This window comes from Carcharodon carcharias, chromosome 25 (assembly GCF_017639515.1).
Source record: "Carcharodon carcharias isolate sCarCar2 chromosome 25, sCarCar2.pri, whole genome shotgun sequence".
Taxonomy (NCBI): domain Eukaryota; kingdom Metazoa; phylum Chordata; class Chondrichthyes; order Lamniformes; family Lamnidae; genus Carcharodon; species Carcharodon carcharias.
In genome coordinates, this window is record NC_054491.1 from 10,218,609 (window position 1) to 10,241,798 (window position 23,190).

Genomic DNA, 23,190 nt, shown 5'->3' on the forward strand with positions numbered 1-23,190 from the left:
AAAACAACACCTTTACTACCTTAGGCCTTTTCATCCTTAGAATTGCTTTAGCAGAATTGCTTTACAGATGCCAACAAAAGGATAATATGAAATTCATCAATGCTCAAGCCAAGGTACTAAAATGCCTACATTACCATTCTAATCCATTAGCCTCACTCACATGTATGTCAAAACCTTCTGCTTTTGTGTGGACTTTAACATGAAAAACTTACCATACTCTTATTGCTTCATTCAAAGACTTCACTGCTGCATCATAATGTTGCTTTTTCATCTCTGATTCCCAATGTTCGTGAAATATTTTTGCTCTCTGTTCATAAGAAAACAGTTAAAGATGTTAATAACACTAACCCTCAATTTTCAACGCCTTATGAAAAATCAAACAAAAGGGATTCTAAAAATCTATCCTTGTTTGGCAGCATTTTTCTATACATTGGCCATAAGGATGCTGGACTTGGAAGTGGAAAAATTCATGGTGCAACAGACTGGTGATGAGGTAAGCAGCTGAGGAAGCCTAACTCTGCATCAAACTTGCACTACTAAAATTCAAAGAGTGCAAGACGTTAAGAACGGATGCCAAAACTGGAGAATTACTTCGTTCTCCAGCGACATACTTCACTTCAATGAGCAAAGAATGCTTCAATATACATCAACAAAATACATCATTTTTTTAGTCCAGTATGAGTTGCTCATGCTCTCTGTTAAGTGTGAAAGAACTGAGATTATAGCACTAAAAAATTATTATTGATGTGAGTTTCAATGCTACATTGCCACTGTACTGACTGTCAACAATACTGTCTGCACAGGTGAGACATAAATTGACAAGGGAGCATTTAATTTCAAAGTGGCCCAAAATCTGTTATACTGAATTATTTGTTTTGTTTCTCAAGGAATTTTTTTTAGAAAAGTATGCATCTTTCCAAAATAATCTTTTTTACATTCCAAATTGTAGCATCAAAAATAATTGACTGAAAAATGAATTCATAGCATTTTGTTATAAAGTGAGGCAATATTATTGCTTCCAAAGGGTCAATTGAATCTCTTACCTCCTCTTCCTGAAAGCACTGATCTTCAAATTGTTCAAACAGATCATTATGATCTATAGAATATTGCTTTATAAGACTGAAATCTACAACAAAGAAAGAAAATCCAGCTGAACTACAGAACAAGGATCAAGTTTAATCCTGAATTGCTAAAGCGTAATTTCATAGGAAATTCTGGTGACATCAAGAGTATAAAATCTGTTCTTTCATGGACTTAACTCAATATCTTGACAAAAAGATTAAAAGTTTCTCATCACACACCCTCCCAGATAAATTGAGTGAAACTTCAGAACATTCTTACTGGCATCATACATTGTATAACTTTAACATGCCGCATGAAACTTCTGGCATGTCCTTCTGTTGCTGAATGCATGTTTAGCTTTGAGTGTTCAAGAGAGGGCATTAGATAGAATGACAAGGTCAAAAACGGCAGGGCTGATGTCAAATCAGTGTTACATGCTTAAGTCACAATCTGTCTATTCTGCATACTTTCAATGCTTGCAACAAGATGGCGTGCAACACAGGCCACACCAAATTGTGTGCATGTGGTGTGGGCACCATTTTGGCACCCAAAGCAGAACACCTAGCAGCAAAACGGCAGATGCTATGAAGCCCAATTTTATGGCCAAAGTTCTATCATTGCTGAATTAATGTTCAAATGGTACAGAGCAAATCTGGACAAGCAACACATCAGATATGCCAAATCATAATCTGAAGGTTGAGAGAGTTGGTGCAATTGTTGTAAGAATGCATTTAAAATTGGTAATGTTTAGGCCAATTTTTTTAAGCCAGTCTTAAGAAGTCTCAAAAGCCAAGACTTCTACGGATAATGTTTTTAAGAGATTGGCATGTGTGTTTGATTTGAGTCCAAGAAAGACCATTACAATGGAATAAAGTAAAGACATCAAAGATTTCATATTAACTGTCAATCATAACCAGATCACATAAATAATTTGAATAAGTAACAAATCTTAAACATAGAAACGTTTAAGCATTTACTTACCAGCATTCATTTCCATTAGTATGTATACTTTTACAATGAAATCAAAACATTAACATCTCCAGCATGGTTCTGAAATTTTTGAGCTTTGATCCCTGAGAAACTTGGGTCGACTTTTACAGAAGGTATATGAAAACTTACAGTTTTTTAGGCCAAAAATCAAGGGACTGACTTTTACGAGGTTGACTTTTACACGAGTATATCTGGTAACTCCATAATGGTATGGTTGCAAGATCACTTTCCTGTCAGTCTTATAAACTCGGCACAATGAAACTTTATAATTTAAGACTTCCAAGTGTAGTTATATAAATGAAGCACTACTCTCACAAAATTTGAGCAGTTTGTTTTTGTAAAGTAAACAAGATGTCTTATTTCAGCTTACAAAACAGGAAGATACCAGCCGTCATGAAGCAAATTTTAAACTGTTTTGTCTCACTTTTGCTTTCACTACTCCCTTGTTCTCTCTTCCTTCCTTGATTCCCTATGTGCAGCACCGCCAGAGAATGTTTAATGGGATAAATATATCCTAAGGCTTACTCTAAATTCCCAACCTATTAAGCAAATACAAAACCTAAGAATTGTTAGGAGATACATTAAGTGCATAACACAAAAAGCCAGTATGTCATAGGCCAAGATGCTAGTGCGCTGAATGTGCCATCAAATGCATTTCCAAAGCACAGGTTTACTATCAGCATACAGTCAAAAAGCATTTTTTTTGTACCAATGTTTTCCTGCAGTGCGTTTTTGCCAACTAGCATTTAATTACAAGAACTAGTAACTTGAAATATTTATCTTTTAAAAAAATTTAGTGTTGTAAAATCCTTCTGTATTGAAAGAGAGAATCTTTTCATAAATTATCAGCTAGAAACAAGAAGTGGAATTCACAATTCTTGACAGGCAATAACATGTATTGAGGTGGTACTCACAATGAAGACCAGTAAGAGCGAGGATGGTCGCTATTTGCATTTTATTCCCAAAAGTCAACGTTTTCCAGGCATCCCGAAAAATCATTTGTTGCTTTACCACTTGTATTGCTTCTTCCAAAGTGGAACACTGAAAATAAATCTAACTTTAATTTCTGAATTAAAATGCTTGCTGCATCTTCAAAAGATAATGAAGCACAAATCAAGACACATAGCTATAATTTTAGGCATAGTAATTCTACATAGTTTCCATCTATTAAAATTTGCTTATAGTTCTGTCAGTGCTACAGTGAGCAAGTATTTTTAACTCTGCTAAGCTTTGAACAAAAGTACTCTTCATATACCATGACCCACCCACTGCACCGCTGTTTCTCCATTTCCCAGGGTGATACATCGATTTTACTTGAACTTTTGTGATAAATAGCCAGGAAAGTTGAATAATGGAGAAGAAAGAAAGGTTATGAGCATAGCATGCACAATGACTCTTTTGTCAAAATAGTATTTTTAAAGGATTCAGATCTTATTTTGATAGATTGTGTGTCATATTTTCTAGACTTTGGAATTGGTCTGATGGACTGTAATGGCCTTGTCCAAACCTTCTCACTTCTGTGTTCCAATCAGTTATACCTCATGAACTTATTTTAAATATTTATACCTAATGTGTCATTGTTCAGTGCTCGGTAAGAATCAGTTTTGCAGAAATGGAAAATAACTGGGTTCTTACCTGAACAAGGTTTTCACCAACAACACGAACAAATTGGATCAACAGTGGTCGCTTCAACTGAAAAACGATTTGAAATTAGATGTAAAGCTATTATTCAGGGGCATGGAAAGAGAATTAGGCCAATCAACTATTCCTTAGGCACTTACAGCATAAACAAGCAGAGCCCTGTGCACGGATTCCAAAAGATCGATCACCTTCAGTGTTTTGAGATCAAGATCCTGCAGTTCGTCACAACTACGAAGGAAAAATGCTTTGTGAATAGTTATCCACTATTGGACAAAGTCAAAATTACCCTCCACACCCCTCACCATCCCACCAAAAGTCAGCTCAACCATTTCCTGTTAACCTTTTCTGTGGATGAACTCATGCTCAAGATAGGTAATATCAATGCTAAAGAATAGAGCATGTTCATCTTCCAGATGAAAACAAAGTCTTTTAATTAAGGAAAAGAACTACAATTGTTTGTTTTTCTCATATCTTTCAAACTATATAGCTGGACCTATGAATGTTATTGACTGCGATATTATATGAAGAGGAAACACACCAATCCATAATTATTTTAAAAGGACATTCCTGAATTTCCAGGTCACTGTCCAGCTTCAATCTTGAACATAGAACCTAGATTGACGTTCCAAAGCAGTAACACGGAAGGTCTGTAGTTGGTGATGGCATCCTTCAACCAGCACTGCAAATTGATGGCTCTTCTGTCTGTTCCGGTGATTCATTTGCACATTATATCGGTTCTATTGTACCATTCAAAGACAGTCAGGGAATTTTTCCAGGCAACATTTTGGCATGGTGCTGCCAAAAAATGGCTGCCATATTTCCTGACATAACAGTTGCTGAACCTACTTATGTAATAAGCAGTTGGTTGCCACCTTCACAAAAACACAGGTATTGAAATGGTGGGTGTTGGGAACATTGTAGCTGCACAGTAAGTTCTGGCAGGTCATTGTTTTGAAACCGATCCCACTATTGGGGATACAGTGTGATTACAGAAGTATATGACTCTATAGCAAAATGAAAAATTTTACTTGCTATTTAGCCAGTTAAACTTCGGGTACAGTTTATAAAAAGTGTACCTTCTAAATGGGTCAGTTACAGGTGATTTGCTGGGATACATTTGTTTTAAAAACAAAGTTTTTAGGATTGTAATATTCAGTGACTGCAAATGATCAAGAAGGTGTATTCCCATGCTATGGTAAATACTCCCACAAAAAATGTGGCTGATGTACCCAAATGATATATGCCAATCAGACAGAGCATTCTGTCTGAAATTAGAAACTAGCAGGCAAACTGCATCCACCTTCTGGGCATAAACTTCCCAGAGGTGTTTTAAAGTCTAATAATTAACTCCAATACTTAGCTTTAAGTTGAAGTTGCGGTTTGGGAACTACAATTCCCAGCGGGCCTCAGGACTTCTGTGCATGCGCTGACTGGGAAATGGCCGCACATGTGCAATTGGTGTCTTTCACGTCTTCTGGCCAGGAACTGGCCCTGCGCAAATACGCAGAAGGAAAAGAAGCGACGAAGTGAAACAACGCAAAATAACAGGTCAGTTGACCTGAACTGGAACGCTATTGTGCTGAAGGTGTCCCAGGGAGGAGGATACAGGGAGGGGGACAGGGAGAAGGTCCAAAACTAGGGAATGGGGCAAAAGAGATTCCAGAAGAAGGTCCCAAGCAGGGACAAAGTCAGACATCAGAAACAAATCCTGTTAAGAAAAGTTGAGAGAAAGGAGAAGAATAGTAGGCTCCGAGTTAAAGAGAGAGCTGTGAGGAACAAGCTTGAAGCGGAAAGGGCTCAAGAGAAGCCCAGATGATCTGAAAGGGCAGCTGAAGGTTGGTGACTCCATGCTGCGGGTCATAAGGGCAAAGGTATCCTTCCAGAGGAATGGTATTCTGCTTGGCATGGCCAAAGATCTGAAAGTGTGCTTGGAAGGTGAAGCTTGAGTGTACTCAGAGATTCTCAGAAGGCGAGATTGAAACCCTGGAGATGGATCTTTGTCGAAGCCATCTGAGTAGGAGCAACGTTTGGAGAGAATTGCAAGGTGAGTTCTTCAACTGTGGAGATTGGAAACCCTCATGAAAAAGACAGAGTTTTAAGTGAGACCAGTTGCTCACAGTGTGACAAACATCTGGGTGGGTTGTTGAGAGATCCATGGAATTTGGTTTGGTCACATTTGTCATTTACTTTGGAGTGTGATGTGTTTGACCACAGTTCACCAGTTGGTTCATATGTATCGCACACTTACCCTGAATATTAGAGTAAAAGATAAATATGGTAAGCAGCTTTATTTTTCTGAATTTGTATGTACCTGTGAAAATATATATAGCTGGGGTGAAAGAATAGTGATTATTTGAATCATTTTCTTGTGCTTGTATCGCAATCTTTTCAACCTTTTTGTCTGGTGACTTTTTTTTTTAAACAGTTGTTTTATTTTTTTGCATTAGAAGTTCATCAGCAGACTTCTGTGAATTTGTTCATTAAATTACCTCCACAGTTTCTAAGAAAAAAGCTAGGACCTATCAAGTCACATTCCCCTCTGGAATCTGACTTGTCCAGCTGCGATTGTAACAGTCCCCATAAGAGATGTCAGTCAGTACAATGATTGCAACAGAAAACACCCCACCTCAAAATTCCAAACATAGATTTACTAGGTATTGCTCACATACTGCTATCAAGCCTTAGGAACAGTTCATTTCAAACACTTCATGCATCCCTAGCATATACAGCTTTATATTTTGCGTTTTTCCCAATTTTACCCCAATTATATCATTTTTTTGACAATATAATGGGAAAGAGATGAGAAAAAATTGGAGACAACAACCACCATTTTTATGTCCAGCTGAAACAGATGCACAGAACCAAAATTTGTAAAGTTAAACAAAAAATCTTGCAATATGTCAGAAGGGATGGCAAGACTCGACAGTTCAGGTTTAAAGATCAGTAAAAGCTAATGAACATGTTAAACATTTGGAAATTTATCTGTAAAAGCTGGAAAGGGCATAAGGAATACCAAGTAAAGGTATCTTTTTATTCAAAATCTTGAACCAGAATTCACATACAAAATGATAGCCTTATCTCAAGTTTAGAATTCTATTCTTTTGTGGCTTGGGATATTATCTGCTGTATCATTTATAGCTGTCCTTATTACTGCAGAACTTACTGCTCATATTGGACGAGCTCTGCTTCAGCAGCCCAGTTCCTGTAGCGTTCATCCAGGTAAGGCCTACCAAAAAGAATTGGGCCCAGGAGCTGAACTTTCACAATGTGACAGTACCTCTTCAATACAGACATCCTCAGGTAACACCATCTCTTAGGAATCAACACTGGAAACAAGAACATGCATTACCTTAGGGGGGGAAAATATGTTATTTGGATACTTGATCTAATCAATCTTTCAGCATCACAAGCAAAACAGAGTCAAGCTAAGCAAAAACAAAAATAATGCAGTTAACATCAGAACAGCCAGTGCTCCCCCATTACAATTCAAATAGCCTTTTTAAACTTTTTATATCTGTTGTAAAAAAAAAAAATCCCTCCTTTCTACAATGTTACATTTCTCACGCTTGGTATAAAGCACAGAGAATTATATCGAATCATTCAAACTTAATAGCATTTAGCAGGTATCAAATAAGTATTTCTGAGTTTTTTCCCTCCCTCAGAATGCTTGGTGTAGCAGCATTTTGTTCTACGAAATAAGATCACTACTTTGGGTCAGTTAAGTTCTAAATTCAGTCCATTTGTCAGGGAATTGGCAAGCGTATCCCAGCTGCTTTGGCTCAGTAGGAGGAAAAGAGAGGGAAAATCGCTAATTTAAATCAGCAGCCTCGTTACTTCAGATTGAGCTGGCACATCACACAGCAGCAACTTAAAGCCTGGGCACTGAGCCACCTCCCTAGTGTCTCAATGAAAGAATGTCAAATTTATACCAAAAACTATAAGAAAGTACAGTATGTTAGCCAAAAAAGTTACTGCTCTGATCGCCATCATAAAAACTGTATAAGTTTAATTAAAATTGAAGCAGAATCACAAGGGAAATCTGTGCTACAGTGCAGTGAAAACCTCAAAATATTTTGCAATATTTCAAACAGTTAACAGATAATGGTGAGAAATATTAGAGTTATACTTATGCTACAATAAGTTTCTACAGTAAATCAAATTGACATATCAATAACTTTAAAAACATTTTCCCACTCCAACTCGTGTTGCCTACCAAGCTGGTGTCCTATTTCATTTAAGAAACAAATGAAACACAAATTCTATGACCTGGAATTTTGGCAAAAGTTCTTTATTCTAAATAATCCCATTACTACATTTGAATATTTTCTTTCTATTTTCTCTATTATTTCTAACATTTCAAAATTCTAAACCTGACATAAAATAAATTTAGAACAGGGCAAACTGCCAAAAGCCAGTATTATTTGTTCCTAGAATGACAAAAATAAAATCAAGCATACCAAAGAATGTCCAAAGTCAAGTCTGTAATAATTATTCAACATGTGATCCAATCTTTATTCCCTCTTTCTGGCAATTTTTTTTGCAAGAATAGAGGAAAGAGCTGGGAACAGAATATCTTTGTCATCCAATCAACTAGAAGCAAAACAGTGACCCTTATCCTCTTCTTCAGCCCAGCAAGAGAGTAACTTTTACAACAACAAAATGACTTGCAAATGGCCATCATAGTGGCCTCGTTGGGTAATATTGCCAATCAGGTCGCAAATCTGGGGGGGGTTTGACACCATCTGGGAATTGAGTTCAGGTTATTCAAACATATTTCATACAAGGCCTTCATAACAGAGAGAGAGGGGGAGAGAGAGAGAGAGAGAGAGAGAAAAAGAGAGAAAGGACACTTTCATCCTACGGGAGTTTGTGGTATTTAAATCTGCATACAAAAGTTAAACACAAAAGGATCAGTCTTCGCATCCACCTAAAATCTATTACTTTTGAAAATGTTTAAATATTGTCCTTCTGCTTTGGTTCACTAAACCAGGCATCATTTTCCAGCTGAACGAGATATTGGGTGGCTTGTTCCATTGTCAGTCAATGCATTCTTAACGCAGCCATCAGAGGTACACAATAACTCATCCTAGAAAATTCCTTTCATTTGGGGAAGTCACCAGTTTCAACTTAGCAACTCCACAATGCGAAAACCATCTGTGACTTCACCACCTGGAGGAAAAGAGCACCAACTCCCATTATAAAATCCCACTCTTACTTAAATGTGCTGCCTGCTTCTGCAATCCTTAAATTAAACCATTTACCAAACCAAAGCTAAAATTAGAGCTTACTTTTAATTTTGTACCTAGTTAGCTGTGCATTAGCCAATCTCTCTTAAAAACAGAAAAGTGTCTTTTGAGTTTTCTTACCTTCATAGCTTAGCTGTGGTGGATCAATTGGAGGAAGCCATGGTTTCAAATCCTGTAATTATAATTAAACAACTCTTTTAGCAGCACATTCATCCCATGTCAAAAACAACAAAAATAAAATAACACTAGATTTGGGACAGTTGATAGAAATCCAAAGTGGCCTTTTTGTTTTCTTTGCAATAAGTAGAGGCCGTTTTCCCTGGCTGGAGATTCTAGAATTTGAGATCATAGTCTTGGGATACGAGGTCACATTTAGGACTGAAATGAGAAGAAATTTTTTCAAAGTGTTGAGAATCTTTGGAATTCACTATCCCAGTGAACTGTGGATGCTCAGTCGTTGAGTATATTTAAGATAGAGAACAATTGATATTTGGGCACTAAAGAAATTAAAGGGATACGGGGGGTTGGGAGGAAAGTGGAATCGAGACAGATGATCAATCATGATCTTACTGAATGGGGGAGCAGGGTTCAGAAGCAGTGAAACTTATTTCTGCTATATCTTACATCTTTATTCTGGTTGCAATGTAATCTGCTGGCACCAAGATTCAGGATGACATAAAATAGACTTGAACTGATGGATGCTGGAAACTGAAAAGTCCCCAGGCTCCTGCAGGCCTCAAAAGGAATGATGAGATTTGTACTTCGACTTTCAAATGTACCACTTTTGCATTGATTGAAAGGTGGACTGCATTCCACAATGGCAAACTTTAGTGATGCATAGATTAGTTTTACTTTCAAGTAAATATCTAAACAATAATATAATCTGGTTTCTGGTGACTCTCTGTTCAGTAACATGAAAACTGGACAGTGGTCACAGTTTTACAACACTTTTTTTTTCAAAAGAGCCGTATGCATTTGCAAAAGCCCAATTATGCATGCACAAGTGAGATCTGCTTGCACTTAGGAATTTCAATAAACCAGTTGGTTCCTCATGCATGTTCCATCAGTCAATTAGATCATGGTTGACCTGCACAACTGCATTAATCTATCTTTTCCTTGATATCCCGCCCTAATAAAAATCTATCTTGAAAAGTTCAATTTACCAAGTGTCTTTTCAGGGAAAATTTCTACTGTACTTTTAGTGTAAAAGTGCTTCCTGATTTACTCCTGAGTGACATAAGATTGTATCCCCATCAGAGAAAATTGCTCTTCTATACCTACACTACTGAATCCTTTTAGCATTTTAAACAATTAAATTACTCGTCAAGCTTTGAAACTTATGATAGGTTTATGTAATTTGCCTCATAATTCTACCCTTCGAACCTTGGTATACATCTGGTGAATATGCAGAGATCAAGGTCAATGTAACCTTCTTCAGCTACAGTGCCTAAAATTGAACAAGTACTCCAGATAGGATAGATAGATAGGATCTAACCAAAACACTGTGGAACTGAAGCATTGCTTCCTCCCCTTTGTATTCTAGTTCCCTTAAAATAAAGACAACAATCCATCAGCCTTTTTGATTACTTTTTGTACCTGTGCAATAGCTTTTAAAAGATCTATGTATTGGACAACAAAATCCTTGTTCCTACACAGTTCTTAGTCTTTTGCCATTAAAATAATTCCAACTTGCCTTTCTTGGGTGAAAAATTGATTTCTCCCCCCCCTCCCGAACACTGAATTCCACCTACCACAATTTTGTCCACCCACTTAAATCTGTTCATTTTGCTGCTCCCATCAACACAACCTAGAGTCATCATGTGTGCAAGCATAAAAAAATCCTACTTTCTGTGTTCATGTTTGGACAAACAACCTTTTACTTACAATTGTTCCCATTTCATGCATACACGCAGTTGTTTTAAAAAAAAAAGGAAGAAAATAAACGCCTCATCTCCCTGCCCATCAATTTTGAAATACTGGGAATAATTTACATGTAAGGATTAATATGGTGAAACATTTGCAATGTGATATTGGCCCAGCTTTAAATACTTTAATCTGCAAACATTCATCAAGGTCGTATTAGTTCTTTTGGAATCCAGGAGGCTAAAAATAAAAACTGCCATTCTTATACTTTATTAATTTTATTCAACGTGTATCTGCATGCAATTGGGTTTGGCTTGGTACACTCGTCCACTTTTAGCAACCCTATGTCAATGTCACACAGTCTCTCAATTGGTTTAGAACAGATAGTCCCTGCCCTGTCCAATAGAGAAAGAACTTCTGTTTCCCATGTATATTGGCAACATAAACTTTGCTCTTGAATGCATTTATGATGTTGTTAGTGACCAGATTAACTCCTTCCACAATGAGTTTCAATGTATTCTTCAAAAACAGTACCAGATTTTTTTAAGACTTGAGTTATTCCGTTTTCACAGTTTTCAAAGTCATCACAGAATCAGAATTTTAATGGCACAGAAGGAGGCTATTCAGCCCATCATGTCTGCACCGGCTTTCCAAATGAGCATTATGACCGAGTGCCATTGCCCTGCCTTTTCCCCAAACCCCTGCACATTATTTGAATAGAAACAATCATCTAATGCCCTCTTGACTGCCTCGACTGAGCCTGCCACTACCACCACACTTCCAGGCAGTGCATTCCAGACCCGAATCACTTGTATGAAAAAGTTTTTTCTCATATCACATTTGCTTCCTTTGCAAATCACTTTAAATCTGTGCCCTGTCGTTCTTGACCCTTTTACGAACGGGAACAGCTTCTGCCTATCTACTCTGTCCAGCCCCCTCATGACTTTGAACATCTCTATCAAATCTCCCCTTGGCCTTCTTTTCTCCAAGGACAACAGTCCCAACCTCTCCAATCTATCCTCATAGCTGAAGTTTTTAATCCCTGGAATTATTCTTGTAAACCTCTTCTGCACTCTCTCCAATGTGTTCACATCCTTATTATAATGTGGCGCCCAGGACTGCACACAATACTCCAGCTTGAGGTTTAATGAGTGTCTTATATAAATTCAGCATAACCTCCTGCCTCTTGTACTCTATGCCCCTATAGATAAATTCCAGGATGCTATATGCTTTAACAACTGCTCTCTCCACCTGTCCTGCCACCTTCAAAGATCTACGCACATATAAACCCAGATCTTTCTGCTCCTACATCCCCTTCAAAATTTCACCCTTATTTTATATTGTCTGCCCATGTTCTTCCTACTGAATTGCATCACCTCACACTTCTCTGCACTGAACTTCATCTGCCACCTACCTGCCCACTTCACCGACTTGTCTATGTTCTTTTAAAGTTCTACACTGTCCTCCTCGCAGTTTACAACACTCCCAAGCTTCGAATCATCAGCAAACTTTGAAATTGTTCCTGGCACAACAAGATCTAGATCATTAATATATATCAGTAAAAGCAGGAAACTGAAAATCTGTACTGAACTGGAAAGCAGCTTGTATGATGGTACCACAGTAGCAAGGAAACAGGTTCAGAATGTATGGGCTTCCATAAATCCAAATGAGAGTGTTGAGACTTCATTCACCCCTGTACAATTTACTGTTAAAATATGTAAGCTCCAATCAATTTTCTTGATCTGGTCTTTTTCCAAACACCATCAGGCCTACCGCCCTCAAAAAAGCACAAATGAATTCAGCATTTGGTCGACATTAAAAGATCACAATTTCACTTGTGCATCGATCATAAGGAAAGTTTTTTTTAAAAATTGGTGTAAAACATTTTTGATGACCAGAGGAAAGGATGAGATGAAAAATAAACATTACAAGCCCTGAACCAGAGTGCATGTTTCTTATGAACAAATTATGTCTGCAGATTGTGTTTGGAAAAAGGTGAAGATCCTCATATTTGTTGTACACTTTGCAATGATCTTCACAATGGGAAACTAGTCACTGTGCACTGTTACTTTTGTACTACTACATAAATAAGTTTTTTTTAAAAAGGGGCTATATTTAAATAGTTGTGACTAAACAGAAATTTCTCCAGCTTGTCAAAATGCACTTTGATCACAAAAATAATTGGATTCTACTCTTTCATAATTACTTACCTCATCAGAGGAAACTATATCTGGCAAGTCACTTGAAACAGACGTAGCACAGCCATCACTGTCCCAAATCGCACAGTCCATAACTGCTAACTAGGAATGGCAATATTAGAAAGTAGGCATATATAATATTTTCAAGCACCTTCTGTCAACCAACTCCCTACTGTCCAAACAAAACAAAAAAAAGTTAATCAACTTCAGCTACACGTCATTAAAGTTTACACAAGCAACTCCTTTACAAAAACAGAATTACCTGGAAAAACTCAGCAGGTCTGGCAGCATCGGCGGAGAAGAAGAGTTGACGTTTCGTGTCCTCATGACCCTTCGACAGAACTGTCGAAGGGTCATGAGGACTCGAAACGTCAACTCTTTTCTTCCCCGCCGATGCTGCCAGACCTGCTGAGTTTTTCCAGGTAATTCTGTTTTTGTTTTGGATTTCCAGCATCCGCAGTTTTTTTTGTTTTCAACTCCTTTACAACACTGACTTGTGTTGCAATAGTGTAAGTGGATGTATGTACAAACTGAACTGGGGGTTAACATGCAGATAAAAGCATGAAACATCAACCCTCTAGAAAATAAACATAATTGGACGATCTGTGTGTGAATGCATGTACATAATATGCAGATTAAATGCGAACAGTAAACATCCAAAAAGCATGAAAACAAAAAGCACCAACCCTCCACAAAATATAAATAATAGGATGTTCAGAGTGTGTGTGAATGCAGGTTGGTAATTTGTAGAGTGAATGTAAACAATAAACGCCCAAGTAACAGCACGAAGCAAAAATATAGCACCCCTCCTAAAGTAAACGTTCACACTTACAATGATTTTTGTGTCTGTCCATGGTGACATCAGCACCAGACAAAGTAGGGCAGAATTTTAAAACATCGTTTGCAAAAAGGAGGCGGCTTGTCAGAAGAACCCAAAAGGCGGAATATCTGGACCTGCTCTGATTTTGGTCAGCACCAAACTTACAACCTGGGAACCGGGGTCCCAGAGTGAGCTGTGCACTTCGTCCAACATGTCTCTCTTAAAAGAAAAGCAGACGCGGCTGCAGGTATTTGGAAGGGGTTCTCCTGCTCCTTCCTCCCTGAGCAATGCGAGCTGTGCCACCTCCATGGAGCCTGTCCGGCCTGTCAGAGCCTCTCGGCTTCTCCAACTGAACTTTGGCTGGACTGATGCCCGGGCAACCGTGGGAGAGAGAATTCCTGCACCCTCCACTCTCCCTGATAATCGAAAGCCCTTCATTTATTTGGTAACTTAAAGCTAGTGGTGCGACGCTGTAACAATTTCCACCGGCCCCGGGTCCTTTTTGTTTTAAACGCACGAACAATATCAATACAAACCCCGAGACCCGTCCGCAGGACAAACCCACCTAACTCACCGGCAGGCAGCAAAATGGAGGTCGGCACCGGCAAATCTCGCGAGAACCAGCCGGAGCCTCGCCTCAGAGCACGCCGGGAGTTGTAGTTCCAGGAGAGTGCCCCCCCACCCTTCCAGGTGGCAGAGGAAAGCTGCACACAAAAACAAAAAATACCTGGAAAAAAAAACTCAGCAGGTCTGACAGCATCTGCGGAGAGGAATACAGTTAACGTTTCGAGTCCGTATGACTCTTCAAGCCCACCGACTCCCACAGCTACCTCAACAACAGCTCCTCACACCCCGCTTCCTGTAAGGACTCCATCCCGTTCTCTCAGTTTCTTCGCCTCCGTCGCATCTGTTCTGATGATGCCGCTTTCAACAGCAGTTCCCCTTACATGTCTTCCTTCTTCCTTAACCGAGGTTTTCCACCCACGGTGGTTGACGGGGCCCTGGACTGTGTCTGGCCCATCTCCCACGCATCCGCCCTCACACCTTCCTCTCTCTCCCAGAAACATGATAGGGTCCCCGTTGTCCTCACTTATCAGCCCACCAGCCTCCGCATTCAAAGGATCATCCTCCGCCATTTCCGCCAACTCCAGCATGATGCCACCACCAAACACATCTTCCCTTAAACCCTCCTACGGCATTCCACAGGGATCGTTCCCTCACGGACACCCTGGTCCAATCCTCCATCAACCCCTACACTTCAACCCCCTCCCATAGCACCTTCCCATTCAACAATAGAAGGTGCAACACCTGCCCCTTTACTTCCCCCCTCCTCACTGTCCAAGGGCCTAAACACTCCTTTCAAGTGAAGCAGCATTTCACTTGCACGTCCCTCAATTTAGTCTACTGCATTGTTGCTCCCAATGCAGTTTCCTCTACATTGGAGAGACCAAACGCAAACTGGGTGACTGCTTTGCAGAACACCTTTGGTCTGTCCGCAAGCATGACTCAGACCTCACTGTCGCTTGCCATTTCAACACATCACCCTGCTTTCATGCCCACATGTCTGTCCTTGGCCTGCTGCAATGTTCCAGGGAAGCTTAACGCAAACTGGAGGAACAGCACCTCATCTTCCAACTAGGCACTTTACAGCCTTCTGGACTGAATATTGAGTTCAACAACGTTAGATCATGAACTCTCTCCTCCATTCCCACCCCCTTTCTGATCTCCCTTTTTTCCAATGACGTATATAGATTTTTTTTTCCCACCTATTTCCATTATTTTTAAATGTATTTCCACCCATTCTTTTATCTCTACCTTTTAGCCTATTTCGATCCATTCCCCCCACCCCATCCCTACTAGGGCTACCAGTACCTTGCTTGTCCTGCTTTCTACCCTTAATGTCACCTATTAGCATATTTCTTAGCTAATATCACCACCTTCAACACCTCTTTATCCTTTTGTCTATGACATCTTTTGGCAATCTCCATCTATCACTGGCCCTCTATCCAGCTCTACACGTCCCACCCACACCGCCCCCCACCCCCCCCACCTCTTAACCCAGCTTATATTTCACCTCTCTTCTATTTTTCCTTAGTTCTGTTGAAGAGTCATACGGACTTGAAATGTTAACTGTGTTCCTCTCCGCAGATGCTGTCAGACCTGCTGAGTTTTTCCAGGTATTTTTATTTAAGATTCTGAAGGGGCTTGACCAAGTAGACACTGAGAGGTTGTTTCCCCTAGCTGGAGAAGCTAGAACATGGATACACAACTGAGATCAGCAATTTCTTCCATCAAAGGGTTATGAATCTTTGGAATTATCTACCCCTTGGGGTGCTAGGTGCTCCATCATTAATATATTTAAGGCAGAGACGGACACATTTTTGGTCTCACAGTGAATCAAGAGTGTGCTGCAGCAGTAGAGGCTACAAGGGAAAGGAATCTCTAGTAAGTAGTATGTAAGGTATTTATTACTTTAAGCGCTTATAGTTTAAGGTCTTTTTGTGGTTTACAGTTTGTATATTCTACAGTAACGAGGATCAGGAAAGAAGGGCCCTAGAGTAATTGGCTTAAAAGGTTTAATTTAAAGGGATAAGTCATGGCAGGAGCACTCAAAGCCGTGGTGTGCTCCTCGTTCTCCATGTGGGAAGCCGGGGACATTTCCAGTACCCGGGACCAGCATGTGTGCAGGAAATGTGTCCAGCTGCAGCTCCTGGAAGCTCGGGTTTCAGAGCTGTAACGGCGGCTGCGGACACTGTGGAACATCTGCGTGTCTGAGAGCATCGTGGATAGCACGTTTAGAGAGGTGGTCACACCGCAGATGAAGGGACTTGAGGAAGGAAGGGAATGGGTGACCACCAGGCAGTCCAAGAGAAACCAGCAGGTAGTTCAGGAGTCCCTTGGGGTCCCGCTCTCAAATCGGTATTCCGTTTTGGAGGCTGATGAGGGCACTGTCCCCTTCAGGGAGTGCGGACAGAGCCAAGCTTCTGGCACCATAAGCATTCTGTCCGTACAGGAGGGGAGGAAGGGAGGAAGAGCAATAGTAATAGGGAATTCTATCGTCATGGGAACAGATAGGCGCTACTGTGGCCGTCAATGTGACTCCAGGATGGAATGTTGCCTCCGTCGTGCCAGGGTCCGGGATGTCACTGAATGGTGCATCCTGAAAGGGGAGGGTGATAAGGCAGAGGTCATGGTACATGTTGGTACCAATGACATAGGTAGAAAGAGAGATGAGGTCTTGCATCAAGAATTCAGGGAGTTAGGCAGTAGACTAAAAAGCAAGTCCTCTCGGGTTGTAATCTCTGGATTACTCCCAGTGCCATGTGCTAGCGAGCTCAGAAATAGGAGAACAGCACAGATGAATACGTGGCTTAAGAGTTGGTGCAGGAGGGAGGGTTTTAGATTCCTGGATCACTGGGACTGTTTCTGGTGAAGGTGGGACCTGTACAAGGGGGACAATCTACATCTGAACCAGAGCAGGACTAACATCCTTGCCATTGGGTTTGCTAGTGCTGTTGGGAGGAGTTTAAACTAATTCGGCAGGGGGAGGGGACACAGAATGTTAGCAGAATAGGGACACATCATAATACAGTAAAACAATCAAGTCAGGGAGTACAGCTGCAATAAACTTCAAGGGAGTAAGGCAAAGCTGGATGGCCTCTACTTTAATGCCAGGAGTATTACAGGTAAAACGGATGAGTTAAGGATGAGGATTGACATGTGGAATTGCGATATAGTAGCCATCACTGAGACGTGGTTGAGGGATGGGCAGCTCAACATTCCGGGATATAGAACCTTCAGGCGAGACAGGGGAGGGGGTAAAAGAGGAGATGGTGTTGCATTATTAGTTAAGGAGTCAGTTACTGCAGTAAGGAGAGACGATATCCTGGAGGGGACATCGAATGAAGATTTGTGGGTAGAGTTTAGGAATAAAAAAAGGGGCAACCACATTATTAGGTGTTTATTATAGACCCCCAGATAGTCAGCAGGAAATTGAGGAGCATAAATGTGCACAATTTGTGGAGGTGTGTAAAAATAATAACAAAAAGGTAATTATCATAGGCGATTTCAACCTTCCCAACATTAATTGGGATAGACATAGTGTTAAGGGCTTGGATGGAGTGGATTTCTTGAAATGTGTACAGGGAACCTTTTAGGTCAATGTGTAGAGGGTCCAACAAGGGATGGTGCATTGCTGGACCTAATTCTGGGGAATGAAGCTGGACAAGTGGCTGAGATGGAGGTGGATGAGCATTTTAGCGATAGCGACCACAACATGGTACAGTTTAATATAAAAGCAAAAAACTGCGAATGCTGGAAATCCAGAACAAAAACAAAAATACCTGGAAAAACTCAGCAGGTCTGGCAGCACCTGTGGACAGGAACACTGTTAATGTTTCAATTGCGTATGACTCTTCAACAGAACAAAGTAAAAATAGAAAAGAGGTGAAATATAAACTGGTTTAAGGGGTGGGGAGGGTAGAGCTGGATAGAGGGCCAGTGATAGGTGGAGATAACCAAAATATGTCACAGACAAAAGGTCAAAAAGGTGTTGAAGGTGGTGATATTATTCAAGGAATGTGCTAATTAAGGGTAGAAAGCAGGACGAGCAAGGTACAGATAGCCCTAGTGGGGTTGGGGTGAGGTGTAGGAATCGAAATAGGCTAAAAGGTAGAGATAAAACAATGGATGGAAATACATTTAAAAATAATGGAAATAGGTGGGAAAAGAAAAATCTACATAAATTATTGGAAAAAAGGGGGGATCGAAAAGGGGGTGGGGATGGAGGAGAGAGTTCATGATCGAAAATTGTTGAACTCAATATTCAGTCCGGAAGGCTGTAAAGTGCCTAGTCGGAAGATGAGGTGCTGTTCCTCCAGTTTGCGTTGAGCTTCACTGGAACAATGCAGCAGGCCAAGGACAGACATGTGGGCATGAGAGCAGGTGGAGTGTTGAAATGGCAAGCGACAGGGAGGTCTGGGTCGTGTTTGCAAAGCAGTCACCCAGTCTGCGTTTGGTCTCTCCAATGTAGAGGAAACCGCGTTGGGAGCAGCGAATGCAGTAGACTAAATTGAGGGAAGTGCAAGTGAAATGCTGCTACACTTGAAAGGAGTGTTTGGGCCCTTGAACGGTGAGGAGAGGGGAAGTAAAGGGGCAGGTGTTGCACCTTCTGCGATTGCATGGGAAGGTGCTATGGGAGGGGGTTAAGGTGTAGGGGGTGATGGAGGAATGACCAGGGTGTCCCGGAGGAAATGATCCCTGCGGAATGCCGCCGGGGGGGTGAAGGGAAGATGTGTTTGGTGGTGGCATCATGCTGGAGTTGGCGGAAATGGTGGAGGATGATCCTTTGAATGCGGAGGCTGGTGGGGTGATAAGTGAGTACAAGGGGGGCCCTATCATGTTTCAGGGAGGACGAGGAAGGTGCAAGGGCGGATGCGCGGGAGTTGGGCCGGCAGAGGGCCCTGTCAACCACCGTGGGTGGAAAACTCGGTTAAGGAAGAAGGAAGACATGTCAGGGGAACTGTTTTTGAAAGTGGCATCATCAAAACAGATGCGACGGAGGCGAAGGAACTGAGAGAATTGGATGGAGTCCTTACAGGAAGCGGGGTGTAAGGAGCTGTAGTCAAGGTAGCTGTGGGAGTCGGTAGGCTTGTAATGAATATTGGTGGACAGTTTATCACCAGAAATTGAGACAGAGAGGTCAAGGAAGGGAAGGGAAGTGTCAGACATGGACCATGTGAAAATGATGGAGGGGTGGAAATTGGAAGCAAAATTAATAAATTTTTCCAGGTCTAGATGAGAGCATGAAGCAGCACCGAAGCAATCATCGATGTACTGGAGAAAGAGTTGTGAGAGGGGGCCGGAATAGGACTGGAACAAGGAATGTTCCACATACCCCATAAGGAGACAGGCATAACTGAGGCCCATGCGGGTACCCGTAGCCACATCTTTTTGGTTGGAGGAAGTGAGAGGAGTCTAAAGAGAAGTTGTTCATTGTGAGAACAAGTTCAGCCAGACGGAGGAGAGTAGTGGTGGATGGGGATTGTTCAGGCCTCTGTTTCCTCTACACCTCCATCCCCCACCGGGATGGTCTGAGGGCTCTCCGCTTCTTCCTTGAACAAAGGCCCGAAAAATCCCCATCCACCACTACTCTCCTGCGTCTGGCTGAATGCACACTGAACAATTTCTCCTTAAACTCTACTCACTTCCTCCAAATAAAAGGTGTGGCTATGGGTACCCGCATGGTCCCCAGTTAGGCCTGTCTCTTTATGGGGTATGTGGAATATTCTTTGTTCCAGTCCTACTCCGGCCCCCTCCAACAACTCTTTCTCCGGTACATCAATGATTGCTTCGGTGCCGCTTCATGCTCTTGTCTAGACCTGGAAAAATTTATTAATTTTGCTTCCAATTTCCACCCCTCCATTTTTTTCACATGGTCCATCCCTGACACTTCCCTTCCCTTCCGTGATATCTCTGTCTCAATTTCTGGTGATAGACTGTCCACCAATATCCATTACAAGCCTATAGACTCCCACAGCTACCTTGACTACAGCTCCTCACACCCCACTTCCTGTAAGGACTCATCCCATTCTCTCAGTTCCTTCGCCTCTGTCGCATCTGTTCTGATGATGCCACTTTCAAAAAGTTCCTCTGACATGTCTTCCTTCTTCCTTAACCGAGGTTTTCCACCCACGGTGGTTGACAGGGCCCTCTGCCGGCCCATCTCCTGCGCATCCGCCCTCACACCTTCCTCGTCCTCCCAGAACCATGATAGGGCCCCCTTGTACTCACTTATCACCACACCAGCCTCCACATTCAAAGGATCATCCTCCACCATTTCCGCCAACTCCAGCATGATGCCACCACCAAACAAATCTTCCCTTCACCACCTTCCAGCGGCATTCCGCAGGGATCATTCCCTCCGGGACACCCTGGTTCACTCCTCCATTACCTCCTACACCTCAATCCCCTCCCATGGCACCCTCCCATGCAACCGCAGAAGGTGCAACACCTGCCCCTTTACTTCCCTCTCCTCACCATCCAAGGGCCTAAACACTCCTTTCGAGTGAAGCAGCATTTCACTTGCACTTCCCTCAATTTAGTCTACTGCATTGTTGCTCCCAATACGGTTTCCTCTACATTGGAGAGACCAAACGCAGACTGGATGACTGCTTTGCAGAACACCTTCAGTGTGTCTGCAAGCATGACCCAGACCTCCCTGTTGCTTGCCATTTCAACACTCCACCCTGCTCTCATGCCCATATGTCTGTCCTTGGCCTGCTGCATTGTTCCAGTGAAGCTCAACGCAAACTGGAGGAACAGCACCTCATCTTCCGACTAGGCACTTTACAGCCTTCCGGACTGAATATTGAGTTCAACAATTTTCGATCATGAACTCTCTCCTCCGTCCCCACCTCCGTCCCCACCCCCTTTCTGACTTCCCCCCCTTTTTTCCCAATAATTTATATAGATTTTTCTTTTCATTATTTTTAAATGTATTTCCATCCAATCTTTTATCTCTACCTTTTAGCCTATTTCGATCCCTTCCCCACACCCCACCCCCACTAGGGCAATCAGTACCTTGCTCGTCCTGCTTTCTACCCTTAATGTCACCTATTAGCATATTTCTTAGCTAACATCACCACCTTCAACACCTCTTTATCCTTTTGTCTGTGACATCTTTTGGCAATCTCCACCTATCACTGGCCCTCTATCCAGCTCTATTTGTCGCACCCCCCCCCCCCCCTTAACCCAGCTTATATTTCACCTCTCTTCTACTTTTCCTTAGTTCTGTTGAAGAGTCATACGGACTTGAAATGTTAACTGTGTTCCTCTCCGCAGATGCTGTCAGACCTGCTGAGTTTTTCCAGGTATTTTTATTTAAGATTCTGAAGGGGCTTGACCAAGTAGACACTGAGAGGTTGTTTCCCCTAGCTGGAGAAGCTAGAACATGGATACACAACTGAGATCAGCAATTTCTTCCATCAAAGGGTTATGAATCTTTGGAATTATCTACCCCTTGGGGTGCTAGGTGCTCCATCATTAATATATTTAAGGCTGAGTCAGACATATTTTTGGTCTCACAGTGAATCAAGAGTGAGCTGCAGCAGTAGAGGCTACAAGGGAAAGGAATCTCTAGTAAGTAGTATGTAAGGTATTTATTACTTTAAGCGCTTATAGTTTAAGGTCTTTTTGTGGTTTACAATTTGTATATTCTACAGTAACGAGGATCAGGAAAGAAGGGCCCTAGAGTAATTGGCTTAAAAGGTTTAATTTAAAGGGATAAGTCATGGCAGGAGCACTCAAAGCCGTGGTGTGCTCCTCGTGCTCCATGTGGGAAGCCGGGGACATTTCCAGTGCCCGGGACCAGCATGTGTGCAGGAAATGTGTCCAGCTGCAGCTCCTGGAAGCTCAGGTTTTGTGGATAGCACCTTTAGAGAGGTGGTCACACCGAAGGTGAAGGGACTTGAGGAAGGAAGGGAATGGGTGACCACCAGGCAGTCCAAGAGAAACCAGCAGGTAGTTCAGCAGTCCCTTGGGGTCCCGCTCTCAAATCGGTATTCCGTTTTGGAGGCTGATGAGGGCGCTGTCCCCTTCAGGGAGTGCGGACAGGGCCAAGCTTCTGGCACCATAAGCATGCTGTCCGTACATGAGGGGAGGAAGAGCAATAGTAATAGGGGATTCTATAGTCAGGTGAACAGATAGGCGCTACTGTGGCCGTCAATGTGACTCCAGGATGGAATGTTGCCTCCCTCGTGCCAGGGTGCAGGATGTCACTGAATGGTGCATCCTGAAAGGGGAGGGTGATAAGGCAGAGGTCATGGTACATGTTGGTACCAATGACATAGGTAGAAAGAGAGATGAGGTCTTGCATCAAGAATTCAGGGAGTTAGGCAGTAGACTAAAAAGCAAGTCCTCTCGGGTTGTAATCTCTGGATTACTCCCAGTGCCATGTGCTAGCGAGCTCAGAAATAGGAGAACAGCACAGATGAATACGTGGCTTAAGAGTTGGTGCAGGAGGGAGGGTTTTAGATTCCTGGATCACTGGGACTGTTTCTGGTGAAGGTGGGACCTGTACAAGGGGGACAATCTACATCTGAACCAGAGCAGGACTAACATCCTTGCCATTGGGTTTGCTAGTGCTGTTGGGAGGAGTTTAAACTAATTCGGCAGGGGGAGGGGACACAGAATGTTAGCAGAATAGGGACACATCATAATACAGTAAAACAATCAAGTCAGAGGGAGTACAGCTGCAATAAACTTCAAGGGAGTAAGGCAAAGCTGGATGGCCTCTACTTTAATGCCAGGAGTATTACAGGTAAAACGGATGAGTTAAGGATGAGGATTGACATGTGGAATTGCGATATAG

The 23,190-nt window shown here is 41.9% G+C and overlaps 1 protein-coding gene across 6 annotated transcripts in view; it reads right to left on the reverse strand.

The window, feature by feature from the left end:
• LOC121269550 overlaps window positions 1-14,414 on the reverse strand; it is a 106,654-nt gene extending 92,240 nt beyond the window's left edge. The window contains exons 1-9 of one of the 6 annotated variants that reach the window (XR_005941373.1): window positions 13,833-13,883; window positions 13,013-13,102; window positions 9,060-9,111; window positions 6,857-7,019; window positions 3,834-3,921; window positions 3,688-3,744; window positions 2,967-3,093; window positions 1,044-1,126; window positions 213-307 (exon numbers count right to left, since the gene is read on the reverse strand). Coding sequence is in view for 5 of the 6 variants with exons in the window: in XM_041174225.1 (XP_041030159.1) it covers window positions 213-307; window positions 1,044-1,126; window positions 2,967-3,093; window positions 3,688-3,744; window positions 3,834-3,921; window positions 6,857-7,019; window positions 9,060-9,111; window positions 13,013-13,102; window positions 13,833-13,862 (785 nt within the window). In the remaining variant the exon portion in view is untranslated. Of the gene's footprint in view, window positions 1-212; window positions 308-1,043; window positions 1,127-2,966; window positions 3,094-3,687; window positions 3,745-3,833; window positions 3,922-6,856; window positions 7,020-9,059; window positions 9,112-13,012; window positions 13,173-13,832; window positions 13,970-14,385 lie in introns of those variants that run through there. The other 5 variants (XM_041174227.1, XM_041174228.1, XM_041174226.1 and 2 more) reach the window with 5 other exon arrangements.
• Between the last annotated feature and the right edge of the window lie 8,776 nt (window positions 14,415-23,190).